The sequence below is a fragment of the Strix uralensis genome, chromosome 4 (genome assembly GCF_047716275.1).
Source record: "Strix uralensis isolate ZFMK-TIS-50842 chromosome 4, bStrUra1, whole genome shotgun sequence".
NCBI classification, from domain to species: Eukaryota; Metazoa; Chordata; class Aves; order Strigiformes; family Strigidae; genus Strix; species Strix uralensis.
In genome coordinates, this window is record NC_133975.1 from 106,788,188 (window position 1) to 106,807,869 (window position 19,682).

The following is a 19,682-nucleotide window of genomic DNA, read 5'->3' on the forward strand; positions in this document are numbered from 1 at the left end:
TAGTTACACAAAGTAATTGGAGTTTGTGTGCAGTTGGTGAATGTGGCAGCATTTAACTGTGTCTTGCATATACCCGTGGAGCCTTCTGAGCTCCTGAGATGGTCCAGAACAACCAGGTGGAAGCACAGTCACCAGCATGGTGAAGCAGAGCAGATTGCTTGACTGCTCTATGTCTTCAGGCTTGAGTGAATCTCCAACACACAGCAAATTATTGTGCTGTTTCCCACCTCTTCTGCTTGACTTCAATAATTGTTTGCGCTTTACAATCTATATTTCTGCATAAAGTTTCATAATCTTTTCCCAGAAAGGAAGTAAGTCTCATTCTCTCTCTTGTAACTTCAGATACTCTGTCACTTCAGACAGTCTTTTGGTAGGAATAATTCTGAGATAGTGTGAAATACACCATTCACTTCTAGAGAGCTACTTATAAATCAAGAGATTTCTTCATGACAATGTGAAAAAATGTGGATCTCTTTAATTTTGAAAGGTAGTGCAGTTGTTATTTTACATCTCTACAATTGAGAAGATAAATTGAAAATTCCTATTGACTCACAACCTGAGAAAGAATAAGATGGGGAGAATTCAAAAAAAAGTAATGGAAGCCAGTCAGATTAAAAGTAGCAAAAAAGAATGCTTTTTACACAATGAATAATTTGATGTGGAACTTTTTGCCACACTGGGATTTTTTTTTTCTTTTTAGACCAAGTACTTAGCAGCTATTGAAAAAGAATCAGGCAATTAAACGGATGATGAGAACATTTCTAGTTACAGCAGAATAAAATCTAAAATGAAGTAGGAAATATCAACTGCTTCAGGATATAAAACAAGCACTTAGGAAGAGGAGAAATCTTTCAGAGATTATTATTGCATATGTCTTCATAATGGGGTTCTTTGCTTTTTTTTCTGTGATGCTTCTGATATTGGGTGCAGTCAGGCAGGATGCCTGACTGGGTAGATCACCGATATGCCCTGCTCTATCAGTTCCTGTGTTTGTTTATGGTTTTTATGACTACAAACCTGACATTCTTGTTTAATATGAAATAATATTTCTATCTTTTTTTAGTGACTAGTCTTAGGTCCTACCTATTGATAGGATTTTATATACAAGATTTTAGTTAGTGATATAAAATGTAAATTCAGAGCATGCTCTGAGTTACATCTCTAGAGAGAACATTATTATTAAACCTTTTTGAGAGTGTCCCCAGTGGCAGCTTCATAGAGCAGGTGGCCTGCATGGCACAAGCACAGAGGGAGTCAGGAGCCTGTGTCTTATCAGAGCATATAATCTAAAAATCACTCAGCCTGTTTCTCTCTCTTGGGGAGATGATGACGATGACACAGGACTCTTATGCTAAAAACTAATTGTTAACCTGCAGAAGACGTCATTCAACATAAATCCCAACAGAAAAGGGCTGGGTGATGGATGTTTCTAGGTAGCAGGTCAAGCTGTCATTCAGTTTTCAACAGATAGTTCTCTGGGTTGCCTCAGGATTTTCACACCTTGTACCTGGCTTACTTGAAAATAGAGAACATACTAATTTAAAAAAAATGCTTACAATTTCTTTACTAATGTATACATATAAAACTTGGAGGAGCAAACAGTTCTTCCTCTGTCTCGGGGCACAAAATGCACTGACTCTTGACTATGGTGCTCAGGTTTCCTGGAACAATAAGCAAAGCAGTGCCTAGGTGCAGAGTTAAAGGCTAGGAAACTGTGTTCAACAGGAATATAGGTAGTATAAGTAGGTAATATTTGGGAAAGGAATGCAGGATTGCATATGCATATGTTGATAGGAGCATGGCCAGTAGATCAAGGGAGATGATTGTCTACCTCTATTCAGCAGTCATTAGACTGCATCTGCAATGCCACATCCAGTGGTGTCCTCCATTCCCCAGTGTGAGGAAGACATTGGTAAACTGGAGTGAGTTCAGTGGAGGGCCACCAAGATGATCAGGGGACTGGAGCACTTGTCCTGTGAACAGAGGCTGAGGGAATGGGGCTTGTTCAGCATGGAGAAGAGGGACCTAATAGCTGCCTGCTAGTACCCGCGAGGAGGTTATTGAGAAGATGGAGTCAGGCTCTGCACTATGCTGCATGGTGGCAGGACAAGAGGCAACAGTCATAAATTGAAGCAAGAACGTTTCTGACTGGATTCAAGAGAAAACTTTTTCAGCGTGAAGCAGCCAAGTATTGGAAGGATTGCCAGGAGAGGTTGTGCAGTCTCCATCCATGGATGGTTTTAAGACTTGACTGGCTAAAGCCCTGAGCAGCCTGTTATTTCTGAACAGAAGGTTGACTGGAGACCTGCCAAGGTCCTTTCAAATTCTCTGATTCTGTACAATTTTCCTGATATGATATTGCACTGTATACCTTTATAATTTGATCTGTTCTCTTCTTGTAGACTGAATTTTCTTCAAACATCACTCTCCTTATATCCTCTTTCTACTTATTCATCTTCTATTCTGCTGTGACTTTCTACCTCCAGATATGTCTGATAGTCTGATTGTCATTGGATCATGGATTCTTCTGGGTTTTCTGGCTTCCCAAGTTTCTTCAATGCCCCTCAAACCTCATAGCAATCTCACCAGACGCTTAATCTATGGAGACTCCTCATGGCCATTGCCATCTTCTGCTTTACATTCTGAGCTGTTTTTTGGATGGTTTGCCATCTGCTTTGCTGCAGTGCCTTTATTCTTCGTTGCCAGTAATGGATGAAGAACACTAGTCTGCTCATTAAAAGATAGCTATTGTCACTGCATTCAGCTTTCATAAGAGAAGAAAGTAATGGCAGACATGGCCTCAGACCAGTGGTATGCATGGACTGGGAATAAACATGAAGAGATTTTTGGAAGCAAGAGAGTACCAAAGCTTACTGGACTGCTCTCAGTAGACCTTCTGGAGTGAAAAATAACGTTGTTTGTTTGGGCCTGGTTTTTTTAGGAATGACAGCTGACTCACATGCTGGGTTTCATTTTTGTGGGTTTCAAGAAACTGGGGTTTCTTCTGGTTGCTACTCAGGAGGTATCTGCAGACTCTCATACCTCTGTATTTCTTGTATTTGAATCATGTCTTCAAGCTCGTCTTCAAAACCCGTGGGTACTAGAAGAGTGAGGGTGTTTATGAAAAATGTTCTCACATTTCTTCATGGGTCTGGACGGGGTTTATTTTTGGGTGCATCTTTTAATCTGAGTTTACAACTGGGCCTTGCCTACTTGCCTTTGAACTCATTAACAGCTAAATTGTAATAATTGTAGTAGAGCCTTCACTGTTTATATTTTAATACCTATTCCAAACATCCCTGAGTGGTATTACAATTTTGTTATCAAATAGGTCAGATTAAAACTAGTGATAGTTTCTCTGAGTAATAACAATTTTCCTGTGATTTTTAACTCTTCCAAATACACTTTTTTTTCCCCCTCTATTCATTTTAGTTTGACTCTAGTAGCATTTAGATGCTGTAAAAAGTGTAACATTTATAAATCAGTGCATTTCTTCAGATGTCTTGTGACCACCTTGGAATTGGTAAAGATGGTTTTGAGTTCCCTGAACCCTCTTCTGGACTTTCAGATATTCCTCAGCTCAGGGTATTGTTGCCAGGAGAAGAGGATTGTGGCGGACAGAATGCATGAAACTAGTCAGTAGTATAACTGAAAAAACTGGACTAAAGCAAATGGTGAATATACTCGGAAGGATGAGGACAGGGATAAAGGTAGTCATTGAAGAAAGTACCTTTAATTCATGTGGAGGAAAGAATAAAATGATGGAGGCAGTTGTGAAGGTTTTCTTCTGCAGCCCACAAACTGCATATTGCTGCTTTTCTATAATTCTGGTTTGACTAAGGTTGAGACTTTGGCCTTGGAACACTGAGATTTCAATCATGTATTTGGTCATACAGACTTTTTATGTGGATTTTTGGAAATTATGGAAGTTCTCTAGGTAATTTAATATCTTGTATCATTGTGCGAATGGCAAAAGGAATCTTTGGTATTTACTTCATGTTGAAATCAAATAATATTGTTCAGTCATAAAAAGTGTGGATCTTCTCATAGAGACCTTCAATACTGATAATTCGTTGTTGTGTCAAGGGCTGCAGTCATCTACATGGAAAAATGTTTCAATAAGGAATCTTGGGATTAGAAAACATTTTAAAAATTTGGTCTGCTTTTTAAAGTAAGGACATACCTCTGGACAAATAAATGCAGACTACCATAATGTGGGCTTCCTCCATCCAGATATCTCTTCCCATGATGCTTGTTGACGGAAGTTAAATTTAAAAATTCAGTTCTGCTTCACAGCTTAAGCCATTACCTAACCTACTGACAGGGGCTTGTTTCTGCCTTTTGGAGGTCAAGGAGGCCATGCTGCTCTTGAACCAGAGCTTCAAGACTCCCTGTAAACACACCTTGATGTCTTCTGATTGGATTTGTGTGCCCTGGCTTGCATAACCATACAGCTTGTATCCAACATTATTAGCCAAAAGGAGTATAGGGACTTACATAATCATTACACGATTATTTTTCAGTAACTGTACTGTAAATATGTAATTCTCTCTACTCCTAATAACTCTTAATCCCTTTATTCCTATTGGCTCCTGGGCTCAGATTTTGCCATGGCGTGTGTGCCCCAGCCACTGATAAGACTTGAAAAAATTGTTACTTTCAAGGTTCACCTGCTTTGCTCCCAACCAGTAAACACCTGCTCCCCAGTATAGACAGGGGACCTGCTCCCCAGTATAGACAGGGGCATCATGGTGCACTGTTTTGTGGGAGCTGGGCAGTACTTCGGCCTGCATGCCTTCTGAGAAGGGTCCGTTCACCTACAGAAACCTTTCATACCTGGCTGTGTGGCTATATTCAGTGCAGACCCCTCCGCCTAGCTGCTTCATGTGTTATGCTCAAGAGTTCTTGAGCAAACAGTTTTGATCTTATTTCTCCATGTTGCTTGATAAAGAAGATTCCTCTTTGAGATACTGTGGCGAAAAAAACATAAAGAACTCTTGGTCCCCCACAGGGGTTGGGAGGCCAGGAAGTGATTATTTTCATTTTGGTACAAGCAGGTAGGAAAAAACCCTTTAGAGTGCTTCTTGTTAAAATATGCCCCATTTCTATCCCACTCTTTGCCTCCAACATCTGTAGGCTTTGGTGGTCAAAGTTCTCCCAGGCTGTAGCTGTTCCAATGATAGTAAAGTACCTTTCAGGTATACTTGAAAATATCCTCAACTTTGATACAAAATTGCCTTTCATACTGCTTTTAATATTAGAAGGTAACTTGAATTTCTTTCTTTAAGCCTTATAAAATACTTGAATATCACTTTTCTGTGTTTAATTAGCTTCATGAGTCAGTGCCTGGTCTTAGGTCTTGACATTTTTGGCGTGTGAATTTTTTTTTTCTGTATTTGACCTTGGCTTTATTCCAGAATAAATATTTTGAGCTGCTAGTTGTGTGTGGGGTTTTTTTGTCTTCGGTCTGAGACTAGGGGGCAGACATAAGCAGCACTGAGAGAAGTGAACTGTATAAACCACAATTAGAATTGCAGTGCACAGGTGTCTGAAGATCTTATACAATTGCCAATCTATTTGTTTCTCAAATGAGAGGGGCTTTGGGAGTGTATTTTGGAGAATAAAGGGAGCAGAAGGCCTTCCGTTTGGATGTTAGGGTTGTGGTTTTGGTCGGTGGTTGGCTGTTTTTTTTTTTTTTTAAATCCTAGTTTAAATTCTTCCAGACTTGATACATTTGATATCTTTACAGAACCAGCATAATGAATGGTTGAAAGTGATCTACTGCAGCTGGTGATGGAATTTATAACTGCCTTCAGATAGGAATCAGCATTTAAGAATAAAAATTTCTTGCATGCTAGCTTTTCTTTGAGCATCAAGTTAGGTCTGGCGGTTTAAAAATCTGAATGCTGATGTTCAAAGTAAGATGACTTGTAATGATATTAAAAGAGAATGGCTTTAGCATCAGGGTTATGGATGAGTTCTGTTGCAAATACTGGAGGATCTTTTGGGGAAGTTAGGCATCTTAAATATCTATGCTAGTCATATACAAAGTATTATTGCAATGAAAAAATAGTGAAGTGAATAAACAGCAGCTCACAGTACAAGACACTCAGTGTATCTAGAGTCCAAGTGTTCACTGTATTTTGCAATGTAATGCACAATAATTTTTTAGTTCTGTATTTTTGTATGCTCGACTGTGTCAGATCTGTATTCTTGGGATGTGAGGTTCCATTAAAAAATAAATAATCGCAGCCCCCGCTCCCCCCACGTACACTCATTTTCTATAATATGGTAATGATATCACCGTAGCAGTAATTACGGGTCATCTTCATTTCTTTCATCTCTGCTGGTTCTGATGGCTTCATTCCTTTGACGGAGAAGATTTGGCTCTGGGTGCTGTGATTATTTTGTTAAGCATTATTCGAATAGACAGGAGTGAGAGAAATTAATCAATCCAAATGCAATTAGCATCATGTTTAACCCAGTGATGGACGTCTCAAGGTGAAACAGCCAGGGGAGTTTCAGACATTATTATTCAATCCAGTGGCTCTTATCTAAATTATAATCAAGAGAGGTTTTTATTGGCTTTGCAGAGAGAAGATGTAACTCTTTCCCTGCTTTGGGGGTCAAAGGGATCAGGTCTTTGGCCCCACAGGATGTTGTCTTCAGGCAGCTCCTAGAAGTGGGAGGTACTGTAGGAGTTCCCTTTAATATGGGGGTCACTCAGAACAAAATATCTGCACATCCTAATATCTGTGACCTGGAGCATAAGTTTAGTAGCTCCCTGGGCATTGGCAGGGATGTCATTTGCCCCTTGCTTTGAGTGTTTTCACTGACTGGCTTTGCCCATCTATATGTGAATGAATACTGTTTGTAGTTTTTGCATTCGAAGCTCTGTGAACATCATTGTTTGCAACTGAGAGCAAACAGAATGGTACTGCCTTGCAAGATAGGGAAATCTGATTAGGAGAGCAAGGTAAATTATTCTGCAGAGAAGGAATTTTTTTGAGCAGATACAATTTTAGTACTTATTGATAGCAACAGTAACATTTTTGAGGATATCTTAATCTACAGCAGATCTGTTATCATCATTCTGGATAATCTCAAACGATCTCTGAGATCTCTTATCAAACATGTGATAAAACACCACTACTATGGGTAGAGAAAAATGAGGTGGAAAGAGGTCACAGGAGGATTTCATGATTCAGGAAAGCATTAGGTATTTGATTCCGATTCTTAAGGCTCTAGCTAACAATCAACTAAACTGTTTCAGTGGTTTAAAACTTTATCAGTCTCAGATATTTTCCACTTCTCTGTCAGAGATTACTCTTTTCATAGCACACTGGGAGGAGCAGTCCATGTGTTTCACCTGCTCTGATTCACGGCCTGGCTTTGTGCAAGCCTCCACCTTCTTTGGCATTTCAAAACAAGTCATGCCAGACTGTGAACTACAGCTGAAAGTAAGGGCAGATTTTGCTGTCTCATTCACCAAGGGAAGGACCATGATGTTTTGTACCAAGGGTGGTGTTAATATTTTAAAATGCTGCAGCAAGACTTGACAGAGCTCATCTTTCAGAGCCTGACTTCTAGCACGGTTGCTGACTCCTTTAGTATACATCTGTACATCACTTCTTACTGAGGCTGTGACCCCATCTGTAAGATGGGAATTAAATCACTGTATGTCTCAAGAATATTGTGAAGCTTGATAAACTTTGCAAGTGCTTTGATATTGATTATTGAAAGATGCCATGGTAATGCAAGCTTATTCCACCTGGCAGTTTAGCTGATTCTGTCGTCTTACCTGAAAAATGTGGTTTAGGAGTGCTAGATGATTATGCTGGTCTTCAGTGTAAATGTAGCAGTTCCTGAAGCATGTACCAGTTCTACTTTCAGTAAAGGCAACTGACATTGCTTTTGCTAACGACTGTTCTCCTGACATGGCAGTTCCAGCTCTTTATGAAATTGAGCTTGGTGTAACATCCACTGATAAGTATTTGTCAAAGGCCCACAGTCACCAAGTAGCAGTTCATTTGACAATTATGTTAAGGAAGTACACAGCACAGTAACTGGAGCTCTTTTTATGAAGGAAGAGGAGCAAGCTGGTGCCAGCAGGCATCCAGGTGGTGGTAGGATTTTGAGAGTCTGGTTTCAGGGTATAAAGTGATCCATACAGATCTCTTTCTCTGATAGAAGTTCAGATTATGTTGGCTGGGTAATAATACTCTGTTGCTCTTGTCTTGACATAAGCCTCTTTTTGCTTTGAGGGCTGTGTAGTAATGATATCAATCTTAAATATTTTGTCTGGTTTTAGATTGCCTTCACTCCCCATCACCCCTGTGACTGATTTTTTTTTTTTTTTTTTTTTTAATTTCCCTTCCAAATGCAATACTAGTTGAGCCTAGCCAAAAGATGTGGCTTTGCCATTGGCTTTCCCAAGTTCAGTCAAGCAAGACTCCCACAGTTACAGGAATTCTTCTAGGATTGTTTTTATGTGCTACCGACTAAGAAGAAGAATGGTTGTGTCATCTCATTCTAACATTGTATCTCAGGACAAAAGAAATAATTTCTGATGCAGCAGAGCCTTGTGATAGAAGAGTTAAAAACCAGAGGAGTGTTCTGCTGTCTCTCTGCAATTCATGTTCCTTGCCCTGAACTGGTAATTTCCACTGATAGTGAAACAAAGAAGCAAATTCCCTTCAATAGTTCTTCAGAAATAAACCCTTCTAGTTTTGTTTTCTGTGTAGTCCTGATACACAGCAGTAGTTTGAGAGTGCATGATTACTACTTTAAAGGAATCCTTCCATGTTGAAAAACCAAGTTCTTTAGTTATCGTAAATACAGTTGAATGGGAGGAATAACTGATAAGCTAACAAATTGTGACAGTGCCCAAAATAACCTTTTGTAATCAAGAATGTAGCATTTAAAGTGTGATACCAGAAGACATTTCAGGGCTAAACCCATGTTCTGTTCACAGGGCATTAATTGTATTTTTTAGTAACAAGACCTTTCAATTTCAACAAGGCTCCATTTTCAGGTCAGAGGAAGAGCACGGTCAAATTTGTCCCGAGTTGTACATCTGGGGGAAAGTCTTCTTTTGTTCTTTTTTAGCGGGCGACTTCATTTTAAAATATTTGTGATTTGAAAATGCTCACAAGCTTTGTTTTGAGATTTTTAGATAAGCTCAGAAGTAGTAAGCAGGAAGGTATAATTATCATGATAAATGTGTGATAAATACAGTTTGTCACATATACTTTATCATCAACTGTGGTGTGCTTTTGCATTTAAGTGTATATTATGTTAAAAAAGTGTGTACATATGTGTGTTGCTTAGGGGTTCTCATGGATGAAGGTTGCTTATGTAAGTGTAAATCACTGGTTTTGTTGCTGATTTTATAGCAGTAAATCCTTCCATTATTTTCTGGCTATCCAGACCTTATGACACAGTATGTCCTGTGCTGTCATATGTGTGAGAAGGCTTTTTATGGGGAGCAATCAGGCTGGACCCCAATCTCCAGTACAGTGGTTTTTTTTCTAATTAAATTGTCACTGGAAGGAATATCCGGAACAGCAGTTTTCATTTTCAATCGAGGAAAAAACATTATGAGTCTTTGTCATTTGATTAAAAGTTACTTAACCTTTAAATTGCTACAGATGTAAAGATAGCTCTGAGTTTCCAATGTAATCGCCTCCAAGTTAAAATCAGGAAAATCTTTGTGTAATGAAACCCATATGTCATAGTGAAAGGATGCAAAGCACTGGCAGAGTGGGCTGCTCTAGCAGGAGATTCTGCACCCAATCTTGTTAACCAGGACTGCTTTTGGTAATCCCTCATCTCCTCACTTGTAGGAAATCAATCTGTACTACTGAATCTTTTCAACCAGCAACCACAAAATTTACTGCAGAAAGGCAACTTGGGGACAATTGTAGTAGAAAGGAGTCCCAGGCAACAAGGCTAAATGTGGGATTGAGGGATTGAAGTTCTAAAGAGGAGATTATATTAAACCTTATTCTGTTCCCCTATAAAGTAGAAATGTCTCCTTCTCCTTTCAGCCCCAGCCTTCCCTACCCAATACCTGTGCTTGAGATCTGCTTGGCGGATCTTGCCAGGCAGCAAACTTAATTCATACAGTATAGCATTTGCTGTTAATTATAATAGCCTGATAGCATTTTTCAGTACTTTTCTCTGAGTCTATTGAAGCACTCAACTTCCATTGTAACCAGTGCTGATAACATCTTAAAGTGTTTTTTCTATGGTCTTCAGTATCCTCTTCCTCCTCCCTAGTAGGTGAGATTAATTTGTATCCAAGCTATTGCGATCGTATCCATTGTTGATTTTTCTATTGTAGTAGATGCACAGTCTAGGCAAGGTTGTAAATCGTGACTTGACATGGAGATTCATGTTTCTGTTTCATGCTGCACAGCCTCTTTAGTGTCTGTTTGCTGGTACAATGAAACCTGCATTCAAGCTCTCTCTTCACTTGAAGTCCGTGGTTTAAGCAACCATTTTAAAGAAAAAAATCCCTGAGGTTTTCACTACAGTTTTGTCCAACCTTTTAATTAAAAAATCCACCTCCATCTACTACGCAACTGGCTTCTGCTGGTCCCTTGGGTAGTTGTTTAAGGCAGGTTTTACCGTCTCTCTTAGTCTGCAATCATATTTAGAATGTGGATGATGGTTTCTTCATTCACAAGCTCTTCCCTCACTCCAGCAAGCTCCAAAAGGCCCCATTGGAAATGATATTCCCATTATTAAGAATTCATTTATCAGGAGCAATACTGAGCAGAGGAGTCAGTTTAATATTAGAGGCTTTTCTGTGTAAAACCCAAGCTCGAATTCATACTCCAGTGCAGATTGAAGAGGAACAAAGAGGAAGGAATAGCCAAGACATTTGAACGCAGTACCATGTAATATGTATTTGGCCTGTGCTTACCAGGAATACATTGAACTGTGGTTCTTGGACAGATAAGAGAAGCAGCTGAAGCAAGGAAAACAAGATTGTTAATGTTTGTGGAAACTTGCCTTTAGTTTGGCTGTGATTTTTTTTTTTTTTTTCTTTTTTTTTTGTGTGTGTGTGATACAAGGATGTTATTTCCTGGCCATTTTCATACATATACAAAAATGTAAGGTCCTTTTATTCAGTTTGGCATCATATCTTTAAAAATACAGCCCTGATGCAAGCCTGAGTATGTGAGGAGAAGAGGAATACAGAATAGCAGAAGGCTGTCTCCTGCTCCTAATGGGATTTTGTAGCAGCATGTGCGAGTTTGTTTCAGAAGTCAGAAATGAACAGATGTTGGTATAAATTACCTCTGTGTCTGATGTCTTGCAAATTAAAAGCGCGGTTGGCATCACTAAACAATTTCACCAGGTTGGGGGGGGAAGCGGGCGGTGATTATTGTAGCAGGTCGGTAAGAATCTTTAAGCTGCAACAGAACAGGATAGCAAGGATAAAGGAATGAAGAATAAAATGAGAGGTCTGTGAATTAATCAGAAATGTTAACATCTCCGATGACAAGTGAACAGGAGGGCACGTGCTCTGGAGCAACCCCCAACCCACAGTAATTTCACTCAGTGCACAGAAGGAGTCTATGCTCTCTGCTTGATTTATAGGGTACAGCCCTCTTTGGGGGAACAGAATTGTCATGCATTCGTATATCTCCTATATGGGACTTGCACTCTGGAAAACTTTCCACTCTATCAACTACAGTTCGGCTTTGTGCTTTCTCTGTTAAGAGTGTTTTAAAACCATGCGTTGTTGAAGGCAGGGAAGTGTCAAAGAACAGGTGCTGAAAATCCATTCCTAACTAAAATTTTTAAAACCTTGCATTTTTATTTAATTGTTCTTTGTGCATAACAACTTAGCTCCTGACAATATAACAATCCGCTCTGTCCTTCTGCATCCATGTGTCCTATCTTCTATCCATGTGTCACTTCAGCAGCACTTAAAAGATACAAGCTATCTTGCAGATGAGGAAGTAGAGGTACAAATGAGTACTTCTGTGGTAGTTTACGCTGTGAATCAGAAGCAGAGTTGGGAATGGATCCCAGATGATATAAGTCACAGTTGAAGGCATGGACAAAGTGAATAATGCTATGATCTGCTTGAATCTGCAACCAGTCTGAAGCATGTTCCACTCATGGCAGTGGACTTTGCAGCCTATGAATATCAGTATGTACCAGACAGTTCATAATACCCCTAATGGTTTTAGAGGGGTATTGTTGATGACCATACCTTGTGGTACAATTTTGGGTAGACAAATTAGAACGTAATAATTTAAAGAGGAGGCTTTAAGGTACAAATTCTAACCTTTAGGTAAAGAATAACAAAATGTCTTTACCTGAGGGTGCGTATTGAGTATTTTAAGCTGAACATTTTAGTTCTGTTCTAACAGATAATTGGTAATGTCAAAAGAAAACCCAACATCAGCAAGAAACTCAGTTCCAGTTTTAATCCTAATTGTCATTTTTGTTGTTCCTCTCAGTAGAGAGGTCAGGAATTGAATGGATAAAACAGAAAATGAATTTCCCATCACCTTCCAGAGCCTCTCTAGGCTAGGTGTGGGAAACATACACACTTTCATCAATCCTGTGAATAAAAACCTCCATGTTTTGATGCCTGTCAGTCCAGCACAAAGCTTACACCTTTATTGACAAGAAATGAAGGGAAGCACCAGTGGGAAGATTGTCTTTCTCCAGGACTCAATTGCTAATTATGTTGTCTTTGCGATGTACTGTATTGTTATTGCAAGACAAAGATAGTATTAGGGCTGCTCTGCCAGCTTGTGAGCTTATGGGCTCACAAGTCAGAAATGTCTCGTGCAGAAAAGTGGCTGTGTAAACCCTGCTGTAATACAGCTACCAGAGATTGATGGTGCCAAGAGTGAGAGAGAGACATATAAACCTTGCCTTGCTGTATTAAACATCGAAGGACTGACAATGCAGAGAGAGAGAGAAGACCAAAACTCTATAAACTTTACTTTATTACACCATCCATAGATGAACTGCATTGAAGGAATATAAACCCTATTATATTACAGCATCCAGGGACTGACATTGCTGAGAGAGAGAAAATGCTGTCTAATTTCTGTTGAAGATCATAGCATCCAGGGACCAATAATCCTGAAATGGAGAGAGTTCCATAATCTCTGACGGATTATAACATCCAGGAACAATTGCTCTGAGACAGAGTGATGGAGATCTGGATTACACCATTCAGAGATAGATAGTACAGAGAAAAGGAGATGTGAGAGCATAACACAGTAGGAATAGAAAGCATAGATTGTATGTAATGAGACAGCCTGTGGGAATTATTGCTGAGTTTAGAAGATTCCAGGTCCTGCCTGTGTTTCTAGGATGCCAGGAATTCACACTGGAATGCAGTTTTACTTATTTTCCACTTAAAACAAAACCAAACCAAACTTATTGGTGTAAACACAAATGTAAGTAAATTTCTTACCCTGTGGTAAAAATCTGTAAATTATACAATTGTTTGGATTTCTTGGCTTTTTAAAAAATATTTATCTCTTTTTTTTTTTTTTTTTTTTTTTCTCCCTTGTGATTTCAGCTAGAGAAATGACTCGAGGGAAATTCCTGAACATCCTAGAGAAACCCAAAAAGTAGCTGCCACACCTGAAGTTTGGACAAAAATACCCCAACTAGATTATTTTACGTACTGCGGATCCAGATGAACCCCAGAACTTCTAAGAAGTGAAAAGCTCTTGCTCTAGACCTTTGGAAGCAAACATCTCTTTTTTTGCTTCCACAGCTCGTCTCTTCACAGGGCAGATGTATTGCATACACAGGTCACAAGGACTGCAATTGGTTGTGTTGGAATTTGGACTCCACCTGAGCATAAGATGTCCACAGGAGGACTCGGCCCTGGTGTGCTGTGACAGTCACCTGTTTTAATCAGCTACTCAGAAGTGAACAGCCATAGTGTCCTTATTCAGCTGCTCTCAGTGGCAGCACCTGTTCCCAGTACACAGCAGATCTGACACTGGCCAGTGTGCATCATGCGGCATTGACCCTTGTGTGTATCTTTTGTCTTAAATGTATTGATTTCCCATGTGCAACTTCTGTGTTAAAAGATCTGAGCTGAGTTTGGGGTGTGGATTTGCCAATAGCACTGGTTCAGCAGGAGCATGTGCTTTTAGTGTAGAAGCTGAGTGCAGTCTGTGCATTAAATTCCAGTTACTCACTGTCTTCGGAGAAGCATATCTGGTACCCCAAGGAGGACCTCCAGACCTTCAGCATACCAGGAGCTTCATCTCACCGTTAAATGGTTCTCTAGTGAAATCAAGACTGACAGACCGTCAGGAGTAAGAGATGTTACTGTATCATGAAGAAAAGCATCCCTACAGAAACTTCGGACAGTACACAGAGAGACAGCTTTCTCAGTCCACTGCGATTCTCTGCTTCTTACAGAGCTAGAAACTGAAGAAAGTTATAAAGTTGAAAGGCAGTAATATTTTCAGTTAGCACTCCATGAAGGGGCAAAGGGATTATTAGCCACATTGTGAGGATGACCTGCTTATACAAAATCTTAACATTTCTGAAAATAACATTTTGTGGTATTTTTAATTACTCATAAAACAGCAACCTCAAAATTTTTTTCCCCTACAAAACCAGCATTTTTAAGACAGAATTTTCTGTGACCTGGTTTCTTTCAGCACACACTTTTGGGCTTTATTCATCTTACTATTTAATGCCTTTTCCTTCTGTTAATGCAATTCTGCGTGTTTACCCCTGAGAAGAGATAACGAGCATGTTCAGACTTATTATTTTATTTAAGAGAAGAATTTTTTTCATTTCATCTTCTTTCATTTTCCTAGAATACAACATTTTAAGCGTCGTAATTATGTTATATTTAGGGTACAACATAATGTTGAAACATTGGATGAAGAGCAGGTTTTTTTCCTCTATTTAGAAATGTTATTTTTAGCATGCGGGCTTTTCAAAACTTGTCATTTCCCAAGCTGCAGTCACATGTGAGAGGAGAAATGACTTGGAAATAGTACATATAACAGGCTGTCCTTACAGCATTTTTCTCTCTGCAGAGGAGACTCTTTCAGGTGCATGTGCAATAAAGAGGAGGATATTTTTTTATTCAGATAGTCCTCTCTAAATTTTTTCTAAAATGCTGGTGGCCTTTTGGTTTGCACTCTGAGGTCTTGGTTATTACTGGTTGGAACTAGGCTCATTTTGGACAGCTCCTGTTAACTAAGTTTAGGCAGTTAAATCCCACATCTCAGAAAGATCCTGCGCAAATACAGAATATTTAGGAGTGTCAGGAGTCTGATTTTAAACTTAATGGATTTATTTCTGTACTTCACAGTAACTTCATTCCTTGAGAGCGTACGAGTTAAGACAGATGAATGTGAAGAGAAGCTGAAAGTGATGATTCAGAGACAGAGAAAAAACCTGCTGGTGCAGACTTATGTGGGTGTAGCTTTAAGTATTGAATTATACATTTCAAATGCAATTTTAAGTTTGTATACTATATATATAATACACATATATGACATAATGAGATACTTTGTATCGCCAGTATGAGTTTGTGCATTTTTTAGAGGTTTGTTGATCCAACACATTCAGGAATTGAGATCTGAAAGGAAAAGGAATATAGGAGAAGATACGAAAGCCTGGCATGGAAGTATATTTTCCAACATGTTCAGTAAGGAATTTTGAACTTTAGGTAGTTTTTAGTAACATACATGTGTGTTAAAAAAAAATAAACACAAAAAACCCCTTTTACCATATGCAGTGCTTATCTTCTATAGGGCAGCCAGTAATGTATGCTCTAGAATTGTGTTATTCGTTGGCTTTGTACTCGTCATCTGTAGAGGTGAGTCAGTGATGTATTTTTTTATTGGTAATATTTATATGTATTTTTGTGTGTTAGCCAGGGAATTGTAATCTGTCTGTTACTGCTTTGTGGTTTGATAATTAACATATGCAAAGCTTAGAGATTTGTCTGGGGTTCCAAAACAGCCCTCTAAGATGCAAAAGCTTTTGCTTAGCCACCTAGGCAATACTCTTCTTCAGGCTCTTCTTCCCACTTCTGCACATCACCACCTCAGGGTTTGGCCTGTGGATGCTCCATTCCCATCAGTAAATAAATATTTGGCAATATCCAAATGGTACTGAGGGTTTTCATACCCTTTTGAACACTATTTTTTTCCTTCAGTGATGGTCTTCCTGACATCCCTGCAGTATCTATTTATACAGGATAATCTGGGTGACTTTTTATTGCTGATGGCCTTCTGTAGTTTGAAACAACAAGAAGTGTTCTGATAAATTAAGCGATGGGAATGAAGAATATAAGAAAGTCAAGATTTGGTAATATTAATCAAGCTAATGCATTGCTTTAAAGTGTTTTCATGTGTTGGTATGTTAAATGTTACAGTGAGGTTCTTGAAAATAAACCCAATATGTATTTAGTTCCTTTTAAATGCCAGTGTTACATATATTCAGTTCTAAAGGCTAGTCACTTCAGTTTTGGAGTATCAAATGCTTTGCTCTTTAATCCAACTGAGAAGAAATTCTTGTTTATGTTAATCATTATCAAAATAAAAGTCTAATTGCACTGGCAATTGAAGAGCGTAATACTTCATTTAGCTGTGTCTTGCCATTACAAAATTAACAATTTTGGAACACTCCTATAACCCACAGTTCTCAGCTTTGCTTCCTATTTCCCTCAAGTCACCTAGAAATAAAAGATTAGTGAAAACTGACTAATCCAACTTGGAGGTAATGTTTGAACCTTATTCTAGTTTATTTTACTGGTTTTTATGTTACATAAAAATGTAAGGTGCTATTACAAGTCAAATCACAAGCCCATCTTATCTGTAATCTTCTGTTTGATTATAAACAGTTGTAGAAGGATAGGGAAGGATATAAACAAAAGGCTTACACAGAGTGATTTTGCTTTAGGGTAACTTATAGAACATCCAGCAATCTGTTTTAGTTGAATCTGGTCCACAGTAGACCCTCCCCTTTATAAATTTATCTTAGTCCTACCTAATTTGTCTGTAATTCTAGCCTCTAAAATGCCCCTGGACAGCAAGTTCCATAGTTCAGTTATACAAAGAAAAGTTTTTTTTTTAAAAAAAGTGTGTGTGTGAAGTCATTGTTTGTTTTAAACCTGCTTACCTGATAATTCCATTTGGAACCCTTCATTTCTTGTCAGAAACAGAAAAACATTTTTCTTCTTTGCTGTCTGTGCACTACTCATGATTTTTCAGTTCCTGCTATGTTTTTGGTTCCATGATTATGTTCACCTTCCTTATGTTCAGTGTTCAGTTGTCTGTCTTCTATTACCGCTTGACATGGCATAATCAAAATTGCAGAGTATTCAGAGTGCAAGCATACTGTGGAGGCATGCAAGTCCTAATTACAGCTTGTATTTTGTTCCACTGCTGTTTTCTCCCACATCATCATGGGCTAAATCCTGTTTTAAGTATCTCTAAGAACAGGATCATCACTTATATTTGCAGTCTGTGCATGCAGCAGATCTCATCCACTTCATCTTCACCCACAGTAACCTGTCTTAGGCGAAAAACACTTTTTCCAAATCATGATGACTGTTATGCCAACCACTTCATCTTGAGGAAGTGATACCAGGTATTTACATCATCAACCTATACAGTTTGTAAAAAAAGATAAATTACATCTTTGTTATGCGGTCTGAAATCCTGGATTCCGATACTACCACAAGTTCAGTAACATTGCATAAACATTCCTGTAATACTTCTAAACTAATACGAATTTTTAGACAAATTGCAAATTACTATTGCAGAAAAGCCACAGACTGATACATATGCCCTCCTAAAGCTGACAGTCATTCAAAACACCAGAGAAGTGATCTTGATAGAGGCATTTCGGGCATCCTCACACTTACTCTGAGTTCCTCCTGAGGAAGAACCCCAGGCAACAAGGGTATTTGTAATGGGGAAATGTGCCATGTCTTTAAGTGAACTATCTGAACATGGCATGCAAACTTAATATAACATGAAAATAATCATTACTTCTTAGTGTTGTACCCCCATTTCATATGCCATTCTGTACTGACACTTTGTAAAAAGCCATTAAATAATTAATCTGTAGTAAATATTATCATTCACTGAAAGACAGTTTTCCAGAAGGTCCTCTCTGTATCTTCAACCCATCAGAATCACAGTTGGATAGAAACTTCCCACGGACCAATAAGCTCTGAACTGAATTAAATTTATTAGCACAACAAAGGTAAATTTGTAAATACATTTCTGTAACCACTGTAGTAAAAACTTCCCAGCACAGAAATATCAAACCCCATGCTTCCTACATGCCCATCCCAGCATCTACCTCAGCCAGTGTGCTGGTGTTGTATGTGTGATGCCAAATATACATTGCCCTGATAAGAGATGAACCTTGATATTTTAAAAGGGCAAGAAAAGGGGGAAAAAAAGAAAGGAAGAATTAAAAAAAGAGAGGAAAAGGAAACAAAGTCTGGATCCTTTTTGTTTTATGTAATACTGTGATTCTTGGAATCAAAGCTATTCTAAAGATGTGTTATTGCTGCAAACCAATCCTTACATAGGTGCTTTGAGTCTCTTTCAGGAGGATGTGAAATGCAAAATCCTGAAGTTAATTGTGGCCAATCATTTGAAGTCCACTTAAAGATACTTAAAAGCTTAAGTGGCCAGAGAAGTATGGACTGATCCAGTTTCTATAGAGTGTAATCCATATTCTGCATGGAATATGTACAATAATGCCATTTTAATTTAGATTGTGTTAGATTTTCAGCATGGCAGGATCTCTTCAAATTTTGACTTTATCATCCACTGAAATGGCCGATTTTTAGACTTGACTTTTCTGTCATGTCCCCTTGAGCAGGATGACTGACTCCAGGCTGCTGATGCATGTACAGAATAGGCGTTTTCTGGTTGGGTTTGTGTGGTTGACCTCTGGCCTGCCTGCTGATTCCTATAATACAGATCAGTGACCAGTGAAGCCAGAATGCTCTCTGCCTGTCTCTGTTATAGACACCTCAGTAAGGAACAGAAAAGAGGAAGAGGCCTGAGCTTGAAAGCCCTTACTTAATTGCTAGTAGAAAAAATGGGTAATAAGAATGACCTTGCACCTTTTTATTGACCAGATCTCTGGGGGGACAAAGTACTTGACTTGGTTCTGTATCAGTTGAAAGGCTGGCTCTGGCCAATAGCTGATGAGTAGGTGTAATAATATAGGGTAATTAAATTTTGTGTTTGCAGGCACTTGGATGCCAGGGAGGATTCCCCTCCCAAAAATACCAGGCACCTCTAACAACTTTCCTTATAATCACAGAATTTTAGAGCTAATTTTGAAGCATCAGAAATTTGCCATTTGCCATCTTCCACTTACTATGGTAGCCCAAAACACAGCAGGGTGTGTATGAAAAGGCAGGAAGAAGGCTCAGCAGCTACATGAGAATGAGGGACAAGAGACCAGCAGAGTGACTCAAGTGGGCACGGACACTCAGGCTGCCTGGTTCTGTGGCCTTTATTTTGTTTTCCTCTCCCTGTATTAAAGTAACTCATTAGTTATATCTAGGGTTTTTTTATTTATTTATATATATGTATATTGATTATCCTAAATTGCCTTTCAGAGTAATTACTGGTGCCTGTCTTTCTCTAGTACTCTGCATGGATCAGTTTGTCACCCTG

At 38.8% G+C, this 19,682-nt stretch overlaps 1 protein-coding gene across 4 annotated transcripts in view; it reads left to right on the plus strand.

The window, feature by feature from the left end:
- The window catches only part of LIN52 (lin-52 DREAM MuvB core complex component), an 81,244-nt gene that overhangs the window by 29,536 nt on the left and 32,026 nt on the right, over nt 1-19,682 (plus strand). Inside the window, exon 6 of one of the 4 annotated variants that reach the window (XM_074868393.1) lies at nt 13,565-16,592. The exons of the other annotated variants lie outside the window; for them this stretch is intronic. Coding sequence (XP_074724494.1) covers nt 13,565-13,620 — 56 coding nt within the window. The 3' untranslated portion in view covers nt 13,621-16,592. Of the gene's footprint in view, nt 1-13,564; nt 16,593-19,682 lie in introns of those variants that run through there. 4 annotated transcript variants of the gene reach the window in all.